The sequence below is a fragment of the Lithobates pipiens genome, unplaced genomic scaffold (genome assembly GCF_037356315.1).
Source record: "Lithobates pipiens isolate NorthernLeopardFrog02 unplaced genomic scaffold, aLitPip1_a1.2 Scaffold_10, whole genome shotgun sequence".
NCBI lineage: Eukaryota > Metazoa > Chordata > Amphibia > Anura > Ranidae > Lithobates > Lithobates pipiens.
In genome coordinates, this window is record NW_027507686.1 from 190,744,469 (window position 1) to 190,768,646 (window position 24,178).

At 43.3% G+C, this 24,178-nt stretch overlaps 1 protein-coding gene across 1 annotated transcript in view; it reads left to right on the plus strand.

Moving 5' to 3' along the window:
* LOC143936975 (fatty acid desaturase 2-like) overlaps positions 1-24,178 on the plus strand; it is a 57,669-nt gene that overhangs the window by 21,664 nt on the left and 11,827 nt on the right. Inside the window, exons 4-11 of the mRNA XM_077460771.1 lie at positions 5,672-5,869; positions 6,176-6,277; positions 8,849-8,974; positions 15,012-15,072; positions 15,430-15,506; positions 16,931-17,028; positions 18,750-18,846; positions 20,985-21,064. Coding sequence (XP_077316897.1) covers positions 5,672-5,869; positions 6,176-6,277; positions 8,849-8,974; positions 15,012-15,072; positions 15,430-15,506; positions 16,931-17,028; positions 18,750-18,846; positions 20,985-21,064 — 839 coding nt within the window. The remainder of the gene's footprint in view (positions 1-5,671; positions 5,870-6,175; positions 6,278-8,848; positions 8,975-15,011; positions 15,073-15,429; positions 15,507-16,930; positions 17,029-18,749; positions 18,847-20,984; positions 21,065-24,178) is intronic.

Consider the following 24,178-nt stretch of genomic DNA (forward strand, 5'->3'; position numbering starts at 1 on the left):
ACTTTTAATGTCGTCAGCTGTTTATAGCATGCAGTATGTGACAATGATTATCACATGAAAGTAGTGCATATGTATGATAAATAACTCTTGTGATTTGTGGCACAGTTCAGCACAGAGTTGATTATATTAGTGCAGCATACTTTATTTATTTGTGCATGTCATTTGCTGAGTAATATAATCTAGTTTCTCCATTATTCATGCTGCTTATTGTTCTGGGTTCCTGTATTATTAACAATATTCTCAAGCTATCTCAGTCCCTGACCTCTTCAGAAACATGAGCCGGGACTGCAAATCTATGATAATTGCAAAGCTTGTTCTTTTCCAGTTGGTAGGCACATCTAAATGGCCATTGTTATTAAGCAGAGTCTTCCTGTATCAGTTATTCTTCTGCACTATTTTTAGCATACCGTAAGGTAAGTCTCACTCAGGTAGACGGTAGGCAGGCCATCTGAGTCTCTTACCTCAACCTCAAGGGAATGGACCACAATGCTTGACAGGTTTGTGTATTGTCTTCTATTGTTTTAAAATCTGTTGCTTCATCTTTCTCAGTTGTGTAGCATTATGGGGGAGTGTAGGTAACCTATACTACTGATACCTGTGTCCTTGGGAGAACATGATTTAATAATGCTTGTATTTGTGTTTCATTATGACGATGGAACACTGCCATTGTGCTTAAGTCAGAAATGTCTCCTAAGTCCTATGCAATCCATTGCAGCCAGAATTCACCGAGCCCCATGCATGTGGGTTGGGTGATTTCTGAATTTCAGCAATGGTTTTCCTGTATTATAATTAGGTAAAGAGAAGAGAACTGCAGGATCCTGGTAGTGTAAGGTGCAGTGGCGGCTGGTGTTCCTAATTTTTGAAGGGGGGGGGGGCGCAAACTGAAAAAAAAACCATCAATTGCAGCCTCACTGTGCCCATCAAATGCAGCTACTGTGCCCATCAATTGCCGCAACTATGCCCATCAAACGCAGCCACTGTGCCCATCAAACACAGCCACTGTGCCATCAAATGCAGCCATGATTGATTAACCACTTAAGCCCCGGACCAATTTGCAGCCAAAGGACCAGGCCCCTTTTTGCGATTCGGCACTGCGTCGCTTTAACTGACAATTGCGCGGACGTGTGACGTGGCTCCCAAACAAAATTGGTGTCCTTTTTTTCCCATAAATAGAGCTTTCTTTTGGTGGTATTTGATCACCTCGGCGGTTTTTATTTTTTGCGCTATAAACAAAAATAGAGCGACAATTTTGAAAAAAATGCAATATTTTTTAGTTTTTGCTATAATAAATATTCCCAAAAAATATATAAAAAAAACATTTTTTTTTCCTCAGTTTAGGCTGATACGTATTCTTCTACATATTTTTGGTAAAAAAATCGCAATTAGCAATTATTGATTGGTTTGCGCAAAAGTTATAGCGTTTACAAAATAGGGGATAGTTTTATAGCATTTTTATTAATATTTTATTTTTACTAGTAATGGCCGCGATCAGCGATTTTTATTGTGACTGCGACATGATGGCGGACACATCGGACATTTTTGACACATTTTTGGGACCATTGTCATTTATACAGCAATCAGTGCTATTTAAATGCACTGATTCCTGTGTAAATGACACTGGCAGTGAAGGAGTTAACCACTAGGGGGCAGGAAGGGGTTAAGTGTGTGTGTGTGTTTTTTAACTGTAGGGGGGCGTGGCTTGGCGTCTGACGTCACTGATCGTCTTTCCCTATAACAGGGAATAGACGATCAGTGACAGGCTCAGTAGGAAGCGCGTGGAGAGGTTTGTTTACACAGACCTCTCCTCGTTCTTCAGCTCTGTGACCCAATCGCGGGACACCAGCGGCGATCGGGTCCGCTGGTCCCGCGGCCACGGTCACGGAACTCAGGACTGGGCGCTCCCAACCCATGGCTGGGCACTTAAAAAGCAACGTATTGGTATGTGCTTGTGCCCAGCCATGCCATTCTGCAGACGTATATGTGCAGGAGGCAGTCCTTAAGTGGTTAATAAAACTGGAGAGTGCAAAATCTGATGCAGCTTTACATGGCAGCCAATCAGTTTCTAACTTTAGCTTGTTCAATTAAGCTTTGACAAAAAAAAAAACGGAAGGTGATTGGTTTCTGTGTAGAGCTGCACCAGATTTTGCACTCTCCAGTTTTAGTAAATCGACCCCACAATGCCCTACAGCAGGGATATGCAATTAGCGGACCTTCGGCTGTTGCAGAACTACAAGTCCCATGAGGCATAGCAAGACTCTGACAGCCAGAAGCATGACATCCAGAGGCAGAGGCATGATGGGACTTGTAGTCTTGCAACAGCTGGAGGTCCGCTAATTGCATATCCCTGTCCTACAGAAACCTGCATTCATCATTGCCAGGAACAGATGGATGTCAAAATCAGTTTATGACTGCAGGTGTGAAGATCACGGTCCTTCATGTCTCCTTCTTAATGAACGTGGTGAAATTTGTCTTTGTAAAGAATACCCAGTCATGTGCGAGGAAAATAAAAAAACAGCATTTTTACTTGCACATGATTGGATGGTTTGGATGATGGAAGTCATCAGAGCTTCACCTCATACACTAAGGTCTGGGGAAAATTTACTTGCAAAATGAACAGTTTATTTGGTTGACATTAGAATTGGATCTGCCCAGACAGGAATAATTAGGCCAAATTCAAATCTATAAACTCTCAGATTGTTCTTAAACCTGTTCACAGATATATGGCCTCATGGCACCTGGTCCTTAGCGCCGAGGGGCCACTTATTTGCATGAATTGTTGCCAATACACCTGTCCAGAGAGAGCGCGCTGCGCGCTCCCAGCACAGTTATCGTCGCCTAACCAAAAGTTTCTGGATCACGTGACTGGATATATATAAAACATTAACCTCCCTGCGCCTCCTGGCCCTTTAAGAGGTTTATGATGCAGGGAGGCAGGGCGGGGCTTGAGACCACGTGATCGCTGTGATTGGCTGTCACGGCAGCCACATAGTCTTAAGCCCCGCCCCACCTCCCGACATCATAAACCTCTTAAAGAGCCAGGAGGCGCTGACGCTAAGAGGTTATTGTTTTAACCACTTCCTGACCGGCTCCTGTACTTATGGCTCTCCTGCACAGATCGCTGTATATGTACGGCAGTAACGGCAGCTCCTTTAAGAGCCATAGCAGGCGAGTCAAAAGTGTCCGCCTCAATGTTGTAGTCCCGATAAAAATCACTGAGCGCCACTATTACTAGTAAAAAAAATAATAAAAATAAAAATGCCATAAACCTATCCCACATTTTATAGACGCTATAACTTTTGTGCAAACCAATCAATATATGCTTATTGCGATTTTTTTTTACCAAAAATATGTAGAAGAATACATTTTGGCCTAAACTGATTTTTTTTTTTTTTTGGGGGGATATTTATTATAGCAAAAAGTAAAAAATATTGTTCTTTTTCAAAATTGTGGCTCTTCTTTTGTTTATAGCGCAAAAATTAAAAACCGCAGAGGTGATAAAATACCACCAAAAGAAAGCTCCATTTGTGGGGAAAAAAGGACATACATTTTGTTTGGGTACAACGTCGCACATCCGCACAATTGTCAGTTAAAACAGCGCAGTGCTGTAGCGCAAAAAATGGCCTGGTCAGGGAGGGGGTCAATTCTTCTGGGGCTGAAGTGGTTAATAAAGTGGTTATAAGTGGTTGTAGACCCTTAAATATGCCCAGTGAAGTGACTGGCCTCAGATGATGAACAAAGGTGAAACAAATCTTCCTATGTAAGTTGTACCTGTTTATCTGCAGCCTTCTTTTCTCTTCATCTGTTCAAATTGCTGAATTATAAAGCTTGTCTGAGAGTTCAGAAAAAAGGGGGCGGAGAGCTGAAGTTACACTCTGCAGAGCTCAGTGAGTAGAATTCTGAGAGCTGATTGGAAGGAAGGAACACTGCCCCTCCATACAGCACACAGGAACAGAGCTGAAGCTGTCAATCAGCTGGAGATCCCTCCCCTGTCACTATTTTTCTCTTGGTGTCAGGAAAATTTGTCAGAAGTGAATCAGGCTGATAGGAGAGGATTGAAGCAGTAGAAAAAAATGACACTTAGTGCTCTTAATTGAGACAAGTACACACTATATATAGAGCAGGGATATGCAATTAGTGGACCTCTAACTGTTGCAAAACTACAAGTCCCATCATGCCTCTGCCTCTGGGTGTCATACTTGTGCCTGTCAGAGTCTTGCTATGCCTCATGGGACTTGTAGTTCTGCAACAGCTGGAGGTCCGCTAATTGCATATCCCTGCTATAGAGGGATATGCTTTGTTCATATTTCATGTCTGAGGTTTACAACCACTTTAACCACTAGAGATCCGCGCTATAGCCGAATGATGGCTACAGCGCGGACCTGCTTTGCCGGGACTCTGTGATCAGCGAGTCTATGAGACTCGCCTGATCACGGATCGAAGCAAGGGGTCGATCCCGACCCCTTACCACGTGATCAGCTGTCAGTCAATGACAGCTGATCATGTGACACAACAGAGCCGGTAATCGGCTATTTTTCCTCCTCGCGCAAAAAAGCCGATCACCGGCGGCCGTTATCGGGACATCAGTCCCGATCACGGCCAGCTTATCAGTGCCCACCTGCCCCCTGCCAGTGCCACCTAAATATTAAAAAGTGCCCCCCATCAGTGCCACCCATCAGTGCCCATAGTGCCACCCATCAGTGCCCACAGTGCCACCCATCATTACCCACAGTGCCACCTATCAGTGCCCACAGTGCCACCTATCAGTGCCCACAATCTGCCTCAACAACAGTGCTGCACCCCAGTGCCACATATCCATGCCCATCAGTGTCATCTACCAGTGCCCATCAGTGCCCATCAGTGCCGCCCATGAGTGCCCAGCAGTGCCACCTATCAGAGCCACCTATCAGTGCCAATCAGTCCCATCTATCAGTGGTACCTATCAGTGCCCCTTAGTGCCACCCATCCGTGCCACCCATCAGTGCCATCTTATCTGTGCCCATCAGTGCCGCCTTATCTGTGCCCATCAGTACTGCCTTATCTGTGCCTATCGGTGCCACCTTATCTGTGCCTATTAGTGCCGCCTTAACTATGCCTATCATTGCCCACCAGTGCAGCCTATCAGTGCCCACCAATGCAGCCTATCAGTGCCCACCAGTGCCGCCTCATCAGCGCATTTTTAATGAAGGAGAAAAATGACCTGTTTGCAAAATTTTATAACAAACTATGAAACATGATTTTTAATTTTTTTTTTATTTTGCATCTTTTTTTGTTTGTTTAGCAAAAAATAAAACAGCTATAATTAAATACCACCAAAAGAAAGCTCTATTTGTGGGAAAAAAATTATAAAAATTTCATTTGGGTACAGTGTTATATGGCCACGCAATTGTCATTCAAAATGCATCAGCGCTGAAAGCTGAAAATTGGTCTGGGCAGGAGGGGGGTTTAAGTGCCCGGTAAGCAAGTGGTTAAGAACAGCAAACAAAATTCAAGTACCGTATATGAAGGTTACATTTAGGAAAGCAGACCCACTCCACGTGGGAAAGAACTGTGGACTTGTGTTGTGTTTGGAGTCACCATGAAGAAATTGCTACATTCATGTTCATTTATAGAATCATTCAGATTTTGTTGCAGAGTGTTAAGTTTTCTTATGCAATGTTATGTCTTCATACAGATGGAGCAAGTGGAAGACTTTCAGAAATTACGCAAAACAGCAGAAGACATGGGACTTTTCAAAAGCAGTGTGGTGTTCTTCGGTCTCTACCTTTCACACATCCTGGTCCTAGAGGTTCTCGCTTGGGCTACCCTCTACTACCTTGGCACTGGATGGATACCAACCATAATCACCATTCTGCTCCTCTCAATATCTCAGGTAATTTCAATTCATCGTAAATCAATTGCCTGGTGAATTAAATTCTTGTATAAGACCTAATGGACTTGGTGTATAAAATATAAGGAAACCAAAGTGAACATGTTACCAATAAAATTCTTGGTTGAAGGATGGACAGGAAAATGACAGCTGAAATCTGATTGGGTGCTATAAACAAGATCATCACTTTCCAGTTTCTCTAGTTTTATACATCAATCCAATGGTTAACGCTCTTAAAGATATTTGTTTTGTACTGTTAATTTCAGCACCCTGGATGTATATATTCATGGCACATGTATTTCTCTGCAGGCCCAGGCCGGTTGGCTGCAACATGACTTTGGGCACTTATCTGTCTTCAAGACCTCAAAATGGAATCATATCGGCCATAAATTTGTCATTGGCCATCTGAAGGTGCTGTCACAGAGGGGGTGATTAGTTGTATAATGGAAATATGATTCAGAGCATAGATAAGACAACTATCTAGCATACACATAGATAAGGAGAATATAAAAAGATTATATACATTTTCTCTCCATAAAAGGTAAAAAGACAGTATATTGGTATTTTATGAAAATCATATTCTGTGTGGATAATGTTATGAGTTTAAGGGGTAATGCTCTGAGGTAGATGAGTACCCACCTGAGTCAGTTCCTTTCTGTGTGGGTTCAGCACACCATTAGAATTAGTGGTTTTCTGATGTTCTTTTTGTTTCAGACTCATATAAGTAATTATTTGGGGAAAGTTGCAAAAACGGGGGGGGGGGGGGGGGGGGATAAAAAATCCTCACTGATGCCAAAAGTGAATCTAGATCATCTGTATAGAACTGTGCTTTGAAAAACAATTTTTTAAATATATATAATCTTTATTTATGCAAAACAAAGTAACATGTCGCATTAAGCATTTTACAAGTGTAAAAATAGAAGATCCAAAAGGCATGTATAATATACGCAAGCATACAAAATACATCAACATACTAGTAGACGCACATTCCATTACGAGGTAGCAGCAACCTTAAGGACATATACATAGACCCAGAACATGAAAAATAACTTAACAGGTAGGTTCTGGAGCCACTCCTGGACTCTCAGAGACAGTTATACCCCATAAACACGGTCGTATTTTCTGACTGAAAATGTTCGATGGGAGCTTTTTGAAGGAAATTCCGAGTGTGTGTAGGCTCCATGGGACATTTTCCATGAAAATTTCCATATCACAAAGTTTGAGATCTGGATTTCAAATTTTCTGACAACAAAATCCATTGTTGTAAATTCCGATCGTGTGTACACAATTCCAACGCACAAAGTTCCACACATGCTCGGAATCAAGCAGAAGAGCCGCGCTGGCTATTGAACTTCATTTTTCTCAGCTCGTCGTATGTTTTGTACGTCACCGCGTTCTTGACGTTCAGAATTTCCAACAAGATTTGTGTGACCGTGTGTATGCAAGACAAGTTTGAGCCAACATCCGTCGGAAAAAATCCATGGATTTTGTTGTCAGAATGTCCGATCATGTGTATGGGGCATTAGAGTGCTAAGTTGACAACAATGTGGCCCATCTGGCCCTGATGTTGAGGGAGGGCCAAAATAGCCTCCATCAGACTTCCCCAAATAGGCCACCACCAAAAGGGTTGGAAAACACATTTAAGGAAACCACCTTTTACTCATTTTGCTCATGTTCCCTCACTGCTCTTCCGTCACAGCAGGTGACACTATCCTGCAGTTCCAGCTATAGTAAGGAATGTCACCTGCCCTCCCGTCCCAGTGTTCAGGTGTAGCAACCAATCTTTAGGCTTGAACACCATCAACATGACTGAGGTAGTGACATTACCTCTTCTTTGGGTTGCAGTCGTGGACACAGATAATTGCAATGCTTGCTGGGCATCAGAAGGAGTGGTGAGGTAGCAGAGGCAATGTGAGTATAAGGCACAGAGCCCTGTCACTTTGCCCAGCAGGGGCAGAGTGACAGTGTCTCTTCAAAGGAAATCAACTGTAAATTTTGATCAATCTAATCTAAGTTTTGATCAATTTTATTTAATGTTAGCATTTTTATAAACCATTCTTTTATATATGTTTTGCATATGTTTAAATTTGCTATATTACGAATATGCATTTAATACAGTTCTGTCAAAGAATGCTGGACTTTCTAGTAAGAAAGCCCAGCACTACCGCTGCACTTGTTGACTGCTTCCTTCTAATTGAAGTTTTGGCTATGTATACTTTTGCCCTGAACATAAAACATAAATGAAGAACATGTATACAAACCATTATAGATTCCTTTTAAAGGTTCTTGCCAGATGGTTGGTTGGTCATGCATTTTCTGTATTTCCCAATACAAAGAAACTGCATGGATGTGAGTGACTTTATGGGGCTCCATAGGATCTGTTTCCACTAATGTGTTGCCTTGAGGTGTTTAAGGATAAAGATCTTGCAAGGTGTATTTTTGAGTGTGTTTGAATTTTTCCATCTGTGCCAGTTTAAGTGGGGTCTTTCAAAGAAGTCACAGGTACAACACTTGCACAATGCAATGTCCATTGGTGCACAAATTGTTATGACATTTATTTTTCTTTTTTTCTATAAATTGAATAACGTTTTAGTGAGCTCTCAGACCCCAGCCAATCAGCTATTTTTGATTCTGTTTTAAGGAGTTCAGAACACTCAAAGTGCTGAAAAAGGGCTCAAATGTTCCAGGTGCTTTATCAACTCTGAAGCACAATTTAGAACAGATAAGCCCACTTCAATTACGCTTCAATTAAACAGTTCCCCACTTTTTTCAAAAGATTGTTTATTGATATCTATTCACTATTACAAGCACAGTGAAACAGTCTGCAGCATATCTAGGTATACATTTATATATATATATGGCAGTGATAGAAAACAAGTCATTCACAAACATGGGTTACATCTAAGGAGATTTGGGAGTTGTAGAGCTATGTACTGATATTCCATCTTGCTGCTTAGCTTACTTAAGCCCATCTGTCATCAGGGAGCTTCAGCCAACTGGTGGAACCATCGGCATTTTCAGCACCATGCCAAGCCTAACATATTCAGCAAAGATCCAGATGTGAACATGGTCCACATTTTTGTGTTGGGTGACACCCAGCCTGTGGAGGTATGTACCACTTATCTCTGTGCAATTTGTCATATAATCATTTACTAGCAAAAGTATGTCTGTTCGTTATTGGTGTAATTTTTGGAATGGGTACAGTTTGTTAATTGTCATAATCGTGTGCTTGAGTAATGTTTCATACAAGATATTTAAGTTTTATTTTGTGTGTGTACTATATCTGCTAAAGAATAAATGCTATTGGCCACTGGGAGAGGTTAAGGCACTCTAAAAACTACCCATTGTAGGGGTATTGCTAATAGCCTGGAGACCTCTCCCTGAGGGGTTATTGCACATAATCTTGAGACTTGCACCGACAATTGAATGCATACTCGAGACATGTCCTTGATGGGTAAATGCACATACCCTGCTGCTGCAAAAACGGGTTGATGAGCACCGTGTACTGGAGGGACTTTCAATACTGGCATCGATTCTGGGAAGGGAGCTGTTTGGGGGCAGGATACAGAAGAAAACCCAATATATATGTGCTGGGGGAAGGTGCTGCTCTGTTAATCTCAGGACTGGGGCCAGAATCCCCCTTGGAGAAACAGGACATGACAATCCAGCTTGAAAACTAAATAGAGCTGGCATCACAATAGAAGCAAGTTATCTCAGGCCTTTTAGGCATACTGTAACTATAGATGCGTGTGAAGAAAAAAAACTAACTTCAATCAGCTTAATCAGCACTTTGATGTGGTCAAAGTGTAAGAAATGATCTGGTCTAAAAAGGACCAATACGGTCCACATAAGCTTGTTTTATACCAACCATGCTCAAGAATAACTATAACAAATTTCACAGAGATGTTAGAAATATATGTCTTCCTACTGGAATCCTCGTTCCTCGGTCTTCACTCCTTGATGCCAATCACATTGGCTCTAGTGATGGACGAACGTTTCGCCCGGCGGTCGTTTCGCGGCGAATTTCCGACTTTCGCCGTCCGCGGGTTCGAACGCCTTTTTCCGTCGTTCGCCCCGGCGGACTTACGTGTTTAATGTATACAAGAACTTTAACCTTTCGTGACACGTTTATCATGTGTTACAGGACAACCAATTGAGACATGACAGCTCATGGACACTTGGACATTCCCCCTAACCTATAAATACACCCGATCCGGTGGCCATTTTACATTCTTTCTTCTGTCACTGTAGGGAAAGGATCCTGTGTGGAGTAGGGACAGAGAAAACGCTAGCTATTTGGTACACAAAAGTTCTTTTCAGGACTGGTATAGGTGTTAGGTCAGCAGCCTGAGTTTCTTTTGTCAGTTTAGATAAAGGGACAGAGCGCTGTATGCTGCTATTTTAGGGACAGCTCAGCCAGATTAGTCTTTCTTCATCATCATCATCATCATCATCATTAGCTGTTACTATCAGGTCCACAAAAGAGCTGTTCCAGCTAATCGTTCCAGCCTACTCTTTTTTGCCAATTTGTATAGGGACAGGCAGGAAGCAGTGTGTCAGGCAGTGAGGATAATTTTAAAGACTTGCTGTTACTATTAGTTCCACAAAGGTTCTTTTCAGGACTGGTATCAGTGGTACGGTAATAGGCTTGTACACGTATAATATTCTTTCTTCCAAATATAGAAAGAATATTATACTTGACTGCTGCCCTTCTGCTGCAGTCTGCTAATCATTCACAACTCACTTGTTCCACAAAGCTCTTTATCAGGACTGGTAACTTGGTCTGTCTAGGGTGCTACGGTACATAGGCTTGGGTGCGGTACAGTCTGCTGTTCTGTAAGGACCGCTATCGGTCCACAATACATAGGGTTGCCGTGCACTACTGCTGACCGCTGCCCTATACTGCAGCAGTCCTTCAGCGGTATAGGGACTGACGCACAGTCTGCTAAACACTAATACACAACCTGCTTGGTCCACAAAAGTTCTTATAAGGACTGGTAACTTGGTATAGGGTGCTACGGTACATAGGCCTGAGTGCAGTACAGTCTGCTGTTCTGTAAGGACCGCTATCGGTCCACAATACATAGGGTTGCCGTGCACTACTGCTGACCGCTGCCCTATACTGCAGCAGTCCTTCATTGGTATAGGGACTGACGTACAGTCTGCTAATCACTAACACACAACCTGCTTGGTCCACAAAAGTTCTTATAAGGACTGGTAACTTGGTATAGGGTGCTACGGTACATAGGCCTGAGTGCGTTACAGTCTGCTGTTCTGTAAGGACCGCTATCGGTCCACAATACATAGGGTTGCCGTGCACTACTGCTGACCGCTGCCCTATACTGCAGCAGTCCTTCAGCGGTATAGGGACTGACGCACAGTCTGCTAAACACTAACACACAACCTGCTTGGTCCACAAAAGTTTTTATAAGGACTGGTAACTTGGTATAGGGTGCTACGGTACATAGGCCTGAGTGCAGTACAGTCTGCTGTTCTGTAAGGACTGCTATCGGTCCACAATACATAGGGTTGCCGTGCACTACTGCTGACCGCTGCCCTATACTGCAGCAGTCCTTCAGCGGTATAGGGACTGACGCACAGTCTGCTAAACACTAATACACAACCTGCTTGGTCCACAAAAGTTCTTATAAGGACTGGTAACTTGGTATAGGGTGCTACGGTACATAGGCCTGAGTGCAGTACAGTCTGCTGTTCTGTAAGGACCGCTATCGGTCCACAATACATAGGGTTGCCGTGCACTACTGCTGACCGCTGCCCTATACTGCAGCAGTCCTTCATTGGTATAGGGACTGACGTACAGTCTGCTAATCACTAACACACAACCTGCTTGGTCCACAAAAGTTCTTATAAGGACTGGTAACTTGGTATAGGGTGCTACGGTACATAGGCCTGAGTGCGTTACAGTCTGCTGTTCTGTAAGGACCGCTATCGGTCCACAATACATAGGGTTGCCGTGCACTACTGCTGACCGCTGCCCTATACTGCAGCAGTCCTTCAGCGGTATAGGGACTGACGCACAGTCTGCTAAACACTAACACACAACCTGCTTGGTCCACAAAAGTTTTTATAAGGACTGGTAACTTGGTATAGGGTGCTACGGTACATAGGCCTGAGTGCAGTACAGTCTGCTGTTCTGTAAGGACCGCTATCGGTCCACAATACATAGGGTTGACGTGCACTACTGCTGACCGCTGCCCTATACTGCAGCAGTCCTTCAGCGGTATAGGGACTAAGAGTTTTGTCACAGGGTGATTTAAAAAATGACAGGCAGAGGAAGAGGCAGGCCCTTCCGCAGGGGTGGTAGGGGTAGGGCAGGAGCAACAGCCTTGAGCCAAAGTGGGAAGTTGCAGAAGGTGCGTTCAATTACTTTAAAGGACGCACCAGACTTGGTTGAGTGGCTCACTCAGCCTTATTCTTCTGCACCCTCCTCATCCTCTCGATCTGCACCCTCTTCTTCACTCTCTGCTATGTGCACCCCCAAAGACACTACCACCAACAACACCACCACCACCACATACCTTCCGCTTGAGTGCAAATGGGGGCCTTCATGCTCCAGTGTTTTAATAGGGACCCCCGTATAAAAAGCATGAGGGTCAAGGACCAGTACTGGGTGGCAACGTACTTAGATCCCCGGTACAAACACAAAATGGCGGAAATGTTACCGCCGTCGCAGAGGGCTGTCAGAATGCAGCACTTCCAGGCCTTGCTTCGAGAAATGCTGCATTCTGCTTTTGCGTGCGCTGGCAGAGGAGCAATTCCCACTCCCAGAGAAGGATTTGCGGGTACCAATCCAACAGCGCCTGCAAGAAGAGGCCGGTTTGAAGATGTGTTGGTGACTTCGGATATGAGGTCATTCTTTCAGCCGACCCATCGACAGGTGTCATCCGGATCCAGCATCAGGGAACGCCTAGACCGTCAGGTGTCCGACTACATTGGGTTAACGGCCGATGTGGACGCTCTGAGGAGTGATGAACCCCTAGACTACTGGGTGGGCAGGCTTGACCTCTGGCCAGAGCTTGCCCAATTTGCAATCGAACTGTTGGCTTGCCCCTCATCCAGTGTCCTGTCCGAAAGGACGTTCAGCGCAGCAGGGGGGATTGTGACCGATAAGCGTACTCGCCTAGCTCACGACAGTGTTAACTACCTCACATTTCTAAAAATGAATGAGGCATGGATCTCGGAGGAATTCAACACATGTGATCAGTAGACCATGTATATGTCTATAAACAATTTTTGGAATCAAGCACACAGACCTTCTTAATTCATTTGGCTCACTTCCCTGACCCAAAAAAGCACACCGTACTATATGCCCCTACCCTCCTCTTTGAAGAGGTTGAGCGGTGTCATATTTCTACTGGGGCTGCTTATTATGAGGGGTTCCCACCATCCCTGTGCTGTGCTGACTTCCTCCTGGGTGTTCTTATTATGAGGGGCTCCCACCATCCCTGTGCTGTGCTGACTTCCTCCTGGGGGTTCTTATTATGAGGGGATCACACCATCCCTGTGCTGTGCTGACTTCCTCCTGGGGCTGCTTACGGTGCTGCTGTCAGCGCTGTATGTCACGGAGCTGCTGTCAGCGCTGTATGTCACGGAGCTGCTGTCAGCGCTGTATGTCACGGAGCTGCTGTCAGCGCTGTATGTCACGGAGCTGCTGTCAGCGCTGTATGTCACGGTGCTGCTGTCAGCGCTGTATGTCACGGAGCTGCTGTCAGCGCTGTATGTCACGGAGCTGCTGTCAGTGCTGTATGTCACGGAGCTGCTGTCAGCGCTGTATGTCACGGAGCTGCTGTCAGCGCTGTATGTCACGGAGCTGCTGTCAGCGCTGTATGTCACGGTGCTGCTGTCAGCGCTGTATGTCACGGAGCTGCTGTCAGCGCTGTATGTCACGGAGCTGCTGTCAGTGCTGTATGTCACGGAGCTGCTGTCAGCGCTGTATGTCACGGAGCTGCTGTCAGCGCTGTATGTCACGGAGCTGCTGTCAGCGCTGTATGTCACGGTGCTGCTGTCAGCGCTGTATGTCACGGAGCTGCTGTCAGCGCTGTATGTCACGGAGCTGCTGTCAGCGCTGTATGTCACGGAGCTGCTGTCAGCGCTGTATGTCACGGAGCTGCTGTCAGCGCTGTATGTCACGGAGCTGCTGTCAGCGCTGTATGTCACGGTGCTGATGTCAGTGCTCTGTATTACGGTGCTGCTGTCAGTGCTCTGTATCTCCTGCACCCTCTTGTTTGCCTACCCTGGTCCCTGACCTTCCCTCTCCTCCATTGCCTTCATTAGCTCCATAGTCCTGAATTGTCAGAACAATTTCCCAAATAAAAAAAAAATGCTTGTAGTTATCGATCCCAAATTCACCTCATACATGTATTATGCTATTGTCCAGGTGGTGGGACTACGTGCTACCCCCTAATAATTACCCCGTGGCCGCAAATTCGACCTAAAGGTTTGCGAAATTCGCCTCCCATTGAAGTCAATGGAGCCCGCGGCGAACGGTCGTTTTCGCGAACGTTTGTGTCCGTTCGCGTTTCGCGTTCGCGAAACGTCCCGTCGGAAGTTCGTCCATCACTAATTGGCTCTACCAAAGAGGAGCAGCTTCTTCAAGAAGGATCAAGTAAATAGTTCTAAACTGCTCACTTGATCTAGAAAGGTGGGGAGACAAATTTGTAGGCCTCCAGGAGCAAGGATGATATACCTATATATAGGGTTTATATAAGTTTATGTGGATACTATAGATTAGCCTTCATCTAATCTTTCTACTGCTTGTACTATTTTACATCAAATAAGTTGTACGTGAACCAGTACGTTGGAAATACTACTGCTGATATTGACCTATTTTCTCAGTCTTTAGTTTGTACGTGAACATTTTCATGTATTTCATTTTGGAACGATATTTGACTGCTGTCTGGTTAGTCTTTTTACATGGCTTTCTAACATGGAACCATTCAATGAGGTCAGCCCTATCAATCTGCAGCACTAAGACTTTTTGGTAATCACAGTTTATGAAAAATATTTTAAGTTGATTATGAAATTTACTCACATTTTATTTATCAAACATAATAACAAAACTTGGTACTATGGATGACATCCAACACTGATTTGCAATTAATTATGTTCTCCCATCTCCTCACAGTATGGGAAGAAGAAGTTAAAGTACCTGCCGTATAATCACCAACATCAGTATTTTTTCTTGAGTGAGTATATGCTCTATAATTTAATTGTTTAACCATTTTGAGGCAACTCCATGCTTTGCTCCAGACTATAGCCTATGTTTGTGGTATAGTCCCGGTTATTTCAACCCCAGAAAGGCTATACCAACAATGGTCATAATGTTACTTAAGTATGGATGCATCTGGTGGGGATTTCTTTAGGCTGGAGAAGGGGATACATGTTTAATTCTGAAATGTTAACACTATGGAAAGTTGGCCTAACACTGAGTACCCTTAAAAAAAATAAAAATAATCAGCATTTTAGAACAGAAACAGGCAACATGATCTGTAGAGACTAATCTTGAACTTTGATTTTCTAAAAAGTATTTATTTTTTCTGCAGTTGGTCCCCCACTTCTGATCCCAGTGTATTTCACAGTCCAAATTATGAAGACTATGATAACCCGCAAGGATTGGGTGGTAAGTGATTTCTACTACCCCCATTCACATAACAATGTACTGTATGCCCAATAAAACATTTAAGCATAAGAATTTCCAGCCAAAGAGAAGAACACCCATAGCTGCCTGATGAAGGGGGCCTTGCATGATCCCAAAATTTCACATATTTTTCATGTGACTAAAAAAAAATGTTTGAAATTATATCTTGGTGTGCAACAACATCCTAACTTGCACAAACACACATCATTTTTTATTCATTTGTTAGGACTGTCTGGATTTTAGTCACAAGAGATACAAGAATGATGTACAAATGATAAAAAAAAAAGGCTTTATCTATTCACTCACCTTCATAATGAGCCATGTCCTAGATACACTTCCTAAGTAGCTACAAAAAATAAGATATACAACCACAAGGCGCATGCCAAAAGTGCTATTTATTTCTGTCTGGTCGATATGTCTTATAGGAAATCTGTACTGGAAGAAATATTAAGGCTTGACATCTTTCTGAAATTGCTTTCTGGTTATATATGGTCTCAAGCATACAGTAGGTAAAGTTAAAGACAAATCAGAACCTCTGGTCTGACTACGTGGTTTGTGACTTAGAAATTAATCAGTGAGGCAGTATTAAAGGCAGAGAGCAAACATTTTACGAAGATTTCAGCATTGACTTCCATATTTCTTAATACAGATTTCCTTTAATTATGAACAGCTATAAGAGATAACAAATATTTGTATACACAAAAAAAAGAAATTATAAGGGCTCGTATCGATGGGCTTTTGTTCAGGTCAGACAGGTTTTGCATTATTGTACAAACCTATTGGATTGCAAAATTGAATTCCCTTGAAGCAGGTCAACTGCAGGTCAAATGCAGCTTTTTAATGAATTCTGAATGCTCAAAGCTGATTGAGACATCGGTGGGTCTGGGTGCAGTTTTGGTGGAAGGTTATGACTTGTCTTTGTCATAATTGTAGAAGATTGCACTGATTCCTAATGCCGTGTACACACGACCGGACTTTTCGTCAGCAAAGGTCTGATGGAACGAATCCACTGGACAATTCGATCATGTGTGGGCTTCATCGGACTTTTGCTGTCTAAAAATCAGACAGACTTTAGATTTAGAACATGTCAAAAAATCAGTTCGTCTGTATGCTAGTCTGATGGACGAAAACTGATGCTAGGGCAGCTATTGGCTACTGGCTATGAACTTCCTTATTATAGTCCCGTCATACGTCATCACGTTAGAGTCCAACGGACCTTGGAGTGATTGTGTGTGGCCAAGTCCATTCGTTCGCTGAAAAGTCAGTCGGGAAGACAGTCGGACCTAGTCTGCCCGGAAGTGTGGTCATGTGTACACAGCATAAGTGTATTGATCTTGTGGTATGTTGTGGTATGTAACACCTCTTTATATTGTATTATTTTATATTCCTATTATTATGTTTTACAGGATTTGGCTTGGTCTCTGTCTTACTATGCTCGTTTTCTCTTCACTTTTGTTCCTTACTTTGGAGTTTTTGGATCGATTGCCCTACTCACAACAGTCAGGTATGTAGCTCTGACTCACCTTAAACATCTGTAAATTTATTTTATAGACTGCTTATATTTATTATTAAAGCTTGCTCAGCTTTTCCTTGTAAATGTTAGAAAACTATCATGCAGGTCAGGAAATGACCAATGTAAAATGGTTAGATGGTTAAGCTGCTTCCACTCCACTGGAAATCCCCTGATCCTCCTAATGACAAGTTATGGGTGACTCATATGGGCAACACTCTTATTTTTGTGAGATTTATATACCAGCACCGGGGATGCCTGGGAAAATTTGAAAGCTTTGGGCTCCTTGGCTTGATACGCCTGGCCCGATTCCTGGGGAACTTGTCCAAATGGGACTACTGCAATGTCATGTTGATGTATAATCACTGCCGCTTGTGATTTAACGTCCCTACTGCATTGTATGTCTATGTGCCTTTCTCTTGTATTTGATGCTTGATCTCTGAGAAAGACGTCCTTGTTTGGTGATATACAAAGAATGGCTGTCAAAATATTTATAGTGCTGTATTGGCACCAGATTCTTATTGTTTCTCTTGGTTCAATGAAACCTTTCTGATATAGAAAAAAAATTGTTTCACAAAACAAAAAAAGAACTATAAAATATATTACTTAAAGCCGATCTTTCCCCCCTTTCCTTGAATTTAACATCAACATGAAGAGATAAAATTGCCTAACATTTTTTTTTTTACTTGCTTTACTTACCTTTTTTTCTATTTTACTTCTTGATTTCCCTGAAGGCAGTGTTGACATAGCCCTGACTGTACATCTCCATTGCCTTCATGGAAATCCCCCTAAACTGCAAGATCTGTCAGTATTGTCATACTGCACATGCACAAGGTGAATCGTAAGATGTCGTACGCCTCATTTTGCGAATGCGCCATATGAAATTACATAAATTTGCTGGAGAAAAAAAGCTTTTCCGTGAGATCGTTGGCTTTGTATTCTCCAACAAAGCCATTTAGCGCTGTATGGCACATGCGCAAGATGATATCATGCACTTTATTTTGCGCATGTGTAATATCACGTACTTTTCCAAAATGGTGGAGTAGGAATGAGAACCCAGGCAGCACAGAGGCTGACAAAAATAGTTAAATACAAAGAAACATTCACAGGGGGGAAAGGCAACTATTAATGTTTATTTCCCCACTATCCATTATTGACAGTTTTATAGAGCAAGGATGGGGGGTGTGGGGCATGGGGAGATCTGGCAGGGCTTCTTTAATTAAATCATTAATTATGAAATAATAAATGATGCTCCTCCATATTGCCATATTTATTTTCGTACAGGCTGGCCTCCCTTGAGGCTTATAGCAAAACAAACATTTATCTTACATTATGTACTAAATGCTCCCACATGTCCTAGCATTTACAATACACACCCAGACAATAAATATAAAAATGGCATTTTGCATAATGAAAATATTTATGTCATTAATGCCATGATGAAGCTTCAGGCCACCATTGGAATTTTATTAATCCTAATTTTATAATGAACATGATAAATGCTTGGTGGTGGAGTAAACATTGTTTTCTTAAGCAGAGTACAGCTTCAGGTTTTTTTTTTCCATTCAACCCTGCTTTAGTGCCCGGTTCAGTGTTGTTGTGATTCCTTTAAATAGACTCTTTCTCCCTTGATACCTAATCGGAGGGCTTGTTACTTCCTTGTCGTTGTTCCCATGTCATCTTCCTTTCTGAGAATTGTCCCCTATGCGTTGCAGGTTTATTGAATCGCACTGGTTTGTGTGGGTCACACAGATGAATCATATCCCAATGGAGATTGACCATGAAAAATACAGAGACTGGCTGGGAAGTCAGGTAGGAGGCCAACACCATGGCAGATCACTAACTGATGATGACAGGTGAACTGTAATCCCTTGAAAGGTTTGTGAATGGGCACATGGTCACCCAGTCTGTCATTAGCTCCACCCACTTTTGATTTAATATCTCCTTCTAGCAGCAAGCCTACTTGCTGCTGCTGTGTTATATCATTACCTTCATGACCACCATATATCACACATGTTAGGTAACAATAGATGATATGTCCTGCTGTATTCATTTGTTGTTATAAAATTGGCCCACCATTAAGTGTATTTCTAGTGGTTGTAAACCTCTGAAATGAAAAATGAACAAAGTATATCCTTCTGTAGTGTGTACTTGATTGACTGTACCTCTATTCAAAGCACCTAGTGTGATTTCTGTCCACTCATGTGCTATCTGCACTAGTCACTTCTGACAATCTATACTGACACCAAGCAATGCCAAAAGATGGCCTCATCTCCCTCCAGCACTTAGCAGGTAATTGACAGCCACAGCTGTGCATGTTTCCCTATGAGCCTGTGTAGGGGGTGGGTTTCAATTCCCTCCACTCAGGTCTCAGATTACATTCAGCTGGGTGCTCTATGTTGTGCAGTGTGTGACATCAGATTCCCACCCCCTGCCTTCCAAAGTAAAATGTGTGTTTATGGGGGCTGCAGATAAACAGGTACAACTTATGTAGGATAATTTGTGTAATTTCTGTGTATCATCTGAGGCCAGTCAGGTCACTGAGTATATGTAAGGGTTTACAACCACTTTAAAGATTAAAGCCAGAACGGTTTTAGGTACAACAGAGATGGACTAGAATTTTTCTGAATTTTGATTGGTAGTCTGTGTTGCCTTGGAGGTATATCACCTAATTTCAGTGGCGGCTGGTGGAAATATTTTTGGTGGGGTGTGGGCGGTAGATCGGCACTTAACCCTTGCTCGACGGAGGCAGCCTCCCGTTTTCCTACTCTCCATCACCTGCGGCTTCCCATTCTCCTTCTCTTCATGATGGCAGCTTCCATTTCCTCCCTCCTCCTCCTCGGCGGGAGTCTCCTCTTTCTGGCCAATCGGGTCTCACACCTGCTCCTGATTGGCCGGATTGAGGATCAGTGTTTCAACAGCAAATATTCATTCACTGTTGTAACACCACCTGGGTGGGCTCCGGCCGCATGCTCTGAGACCCAAGCCCACCCTATTTTGAAGCCTATAAGAGCCTCTGGCTCTAATCAGGTGCTTCAAAAAATCCTCCCGCCGCTGTAATTCATGTGCCTGGTGCACCGAGAGGGGCCGGAGGCATGAATAGGGGGTGGCCACGGTGACCACGGAGAGATTCGTGCTATGCAGTAATCCAGCAATAATCCAGTAATCTGTGCAGTAATCCAGCATGGACCTTTTCATTTGTGCTGGAGCTTCCTGTAATAAAGACCGGTGACTGCTGCTCTCTTACCCTGTACAGAGTGAGTGGTCTTGTCCTCGCCCCCCTCCTGTAGTTTTCTGCAGGCATCGTGTAGTGTAGGAACCTGTTGAGGCCCACCCACAGCTTTGCCCCTTGCACAGGCTATGTGCAACAGCGTGACAATGTCACTGCATTTTCTGTAAGGTAATATGAGAGTTTGTAATGCCATTTGGTGCATGCAAAGTCGATTTATAATGGTTTTTGAGGATTATTTTGAAATTAAAGTTTTTTTATGTCCAGAGTTCAGCTTTAATCAAAGTGTTTGAGTTGTAAACTATAGGGGTTCATTTAATAAAGGCAAGTAGACTGTGCACTTTGTAAAGTGCAGTTGCTCCAGAGCTTAGTAAATTAGGTAAATCTTCACTTTGCAAAGAATACCCAATCACATGCAAGGTAAATGAAGAAAACAGCATTTTTGCTTGCATGTGATTGGATGATGGAAGTCAGCAGAGCTTCTGCTCATTTGCTAAGCTCTGGAGCAACTGCTTTTGCAGAGTGCAACTGCACAGTCTATTTGCCTTTAGTAAATCAACCCCTTTGGCCACAAGCAATACAGTAGCACATTCGCTTTCCATACAAATATTATGTCAGAGTTAAACAGCTGCTCTGCATTACTTATTTGGTTTACATTACATAAAAAGGTTTGAAGTAATTTTTCATTTGTATCTAACTTGTACATCTGTCATTTTCACAGTTGGCAGCAACATGCAATATAGAACAATCCTTCTTCAATGACTGGTTCAGTGGACATCTCAACTTTCAGATTGAACATCAGTGAGTATATAATTTATATAATGTAAATCTGCCATCAGTGCCATTGGTGCAATGGAGGGGTAGGGGTGCAGCCTGGAGGCTGGATTGGTCTCGGGGGTGGGGGTAATAGCTCTCAGTAGAGGGTCAGCAGAAGAGGGAAAACCATCATAGGAAGTTTTTCTTTCCCTCCCTCCCTATTGTTTAGGCTGTATGGCTGATTTAATGTTTTTCATCTATGTGTATGGGTGGCTTTGGGTTTGTAAAAAAACAAACAAAAAAAACCCCACAAAATAAATAAATAGTAAAAGGGTGCTGGGGGGGGTACATCAGGTTTCAGGTTGTCGTATCGGTTGGCAGGGGTCTCGGGTTCTTGAAGGTCGGAATGTTGGAAGGAATACAGTATGTGGTGTGGAACAGGTTGGGCCTTTCTCAGTATGGGTACCTTCCCTATCATGGAAATAATGGGCTATCGGTCATCGGGCTGCATCAGGCAAGAAAATGGTAACAGTTTGTCCCTGAGCTGGTGGAATTGCGGCTAGGGGCCAGGATGCCTAGGTGGTGGTGGTGGTACAGCCAATGCGATAGAAAACATTCCTTCATTAACCTAAGACATAATCAGTCAGTTTAACCACTTTCAGACCGGACCATTTTGCTGGTAAATGACCAGAGGTCTTTTTACACTTTGGCACTGCGCTGCTTTAACTGGTAATTGCGCGGTCATGCAATGTTGTACCCAAACAAAATTTGCGTCCTTTTCTTCCCACAAATAGAGCTTTCTTTTGATGGTATTTGATTGCCTCTGCGATTTTTATTTTTTGCGATATAAACGTAAAAAGACCGCAAATTTTGAAAAAAAATGATATTTTCTACTTTTTGTTATTAGAAAAATCCAATAAACTCAATTTTAGTCATACATTTAGGCCAAAATGTATTCAGCCACATGTCTTTGGTAAAAAAAAAGTCAATAATTGTATATTTATTGGTTTGCGCAAAAGTTGTCACATCTACAAACTAAGGTACGTTTTCTGGAATTTACGCAGCTTTTAGTTTACGACTGCCTATCTCATTTCTTGAGGTGCTAAAATGGCAGGGCAGTACAAAACCCCCCCAAATGACCCCATTTTGGAAAGTAGACCCCCTAAGGAAATTGATAAGAGGCATGTTGAGCCCATTGAATATTTTATTTTTTTGCCTCAAGCGATTGAATAATGACAAAAAAAAAAATTTTTTTTTTTTTTACACAAAGTTGTCACTAAATGATATATTGCTCACACATGCTATGGGCGTATGTGAAATGACACCCCAAAATAAATTCTGCTGCTTCTCCTGAGTATGGGGATACCACATATGTGGGACTTTTTGGGAGCCTAGCCGCGTACAGGGCCCCGAAAACCAAGCACCGCCTTCAGGCTTTCTAAGGGCGTAAATTTTTGAGTTCACTTCTCACTACCTATTACAGTTTTGAAGGCCATAAAATGCCAAGATGGCACAAAACCCCCACAAATGACCCCATTTTAGAAAGTAGACACCCCAAGCTATTTGCTGAGAGGCATGTTGAGTTCATGGAATATTTTATATTTTGCCACAAGTTGCGGGAAAATTACAAACTTTTTTTTTTTTTTTTTTTTTTTAACAAAGTTGTCACTAAATGATATATTGCTCATGCATGCCATGGGCATATGTGAAATGACACCCCAAAATAAATTCTGCTGCTTCTCCTGAGTACGGGGATACCACATATGTGGGACTTTTTGGGAGCCTAGCCGCGTACGGGGCCCCGAAAACCAAGCACCGCCTTCAGGCTTTCTAAGGGCGTAACTTTTTGAGTTCACTTCTCACTACCTATTACAGTTTTGAAGGCCATAAAATGCCAAGATGGCACAAAACCCCCACAAATGACCCCATTTTAGAAAGTAGACACCCCAAGCTATTTGCTGAGAGGCATGTTGAGTCCATGGAATATTTTATATTTTGCCACAAGTTGCGGGAAAATTACAAACTTTTTTTTTTTTTTTTTTTTTTCACAAAGTTGTCACTAAATGATATATTGCTCACGCATGCCATGGGCATATGTGAAATGACACCCCAAAATAAATTCTGCTGCTTCTCCTGAGTATGGGGATACCACATATGTGGGACTTTTTGGGAGCCTAGCCGCGTACGGGGCCCCGAAAACCAAGCACCGCCTTCAGGCTTTCTAAGGGCGTTACAGTTTTGAAGGCCATAAAATGCCAAGATGGCACAAACCCCCCCCAAATGACCCCATTTTGGAAAGTAGACACCCCTAAATTTAGGGGTACACTAGTGAGACTAGGTAATAAATGGCGGGTGCCCTGAAACTATAAAAAAATAACTAACCAACCAGCGTCACCTGTAACAGTTATATGGTGATCACTGGTGAAAGGGTTAACTAGGGGGCAATTAGGGGGCTTTATGCGGTAGTATATGGGGGTCCCTGGCGCTATAAAAAGCTGCAGCGAACCTAAATACCTACCTGCCTAACTAGCGTCACCTGTGACACTAATACAGCGATCAGAAAAACGATCGCTTATTAGGCTGGGTTCACACTGGAGCGATGCGGGAACGCCACGAATGCGCGGCGGGTTCCCGCATCGCATGCCTCCCGGCGGCAGTTCACACTGCCCTATGCGAACTGCTGGGAGTGTCAGTGAAATGTTACTGACACCCCCAGATCAGTTCGCATATCGCAGTGCGATCTGCAAACTCGGATCGCATGGTGTGAACACCCATGCGATCCGATTCTGCTGCGGGCCAAAAAAAGGGTCCCGTGCGAATTTGCGGCGGGTGCGGCGGGTGCGGCGAATGGCTGAACTCGAATCGCACAGAGATCGGATGTGATTTGCACTGCAGTGCGGTGCGAATCACATCCGTTCTCATAAACCGCTGCAATGTGAACCCAGCCTTAGTGACACTGGCGACGGGGGGTGATCACGGGGTTAAACCTTTATTGGGGGGGTTAGGGGGGTACCTTAGAACTAAAGGGGGCTAACCCTAACTGCCCTAACAGTTATTAGTCACAAATGACACCCGCCGGGTGATCAGGGGGTTAAACCTTTATTAGGTAATAAATGGCGGGTGCCCTGAAACTATAAAAAAATAACTAACCAACCAGCG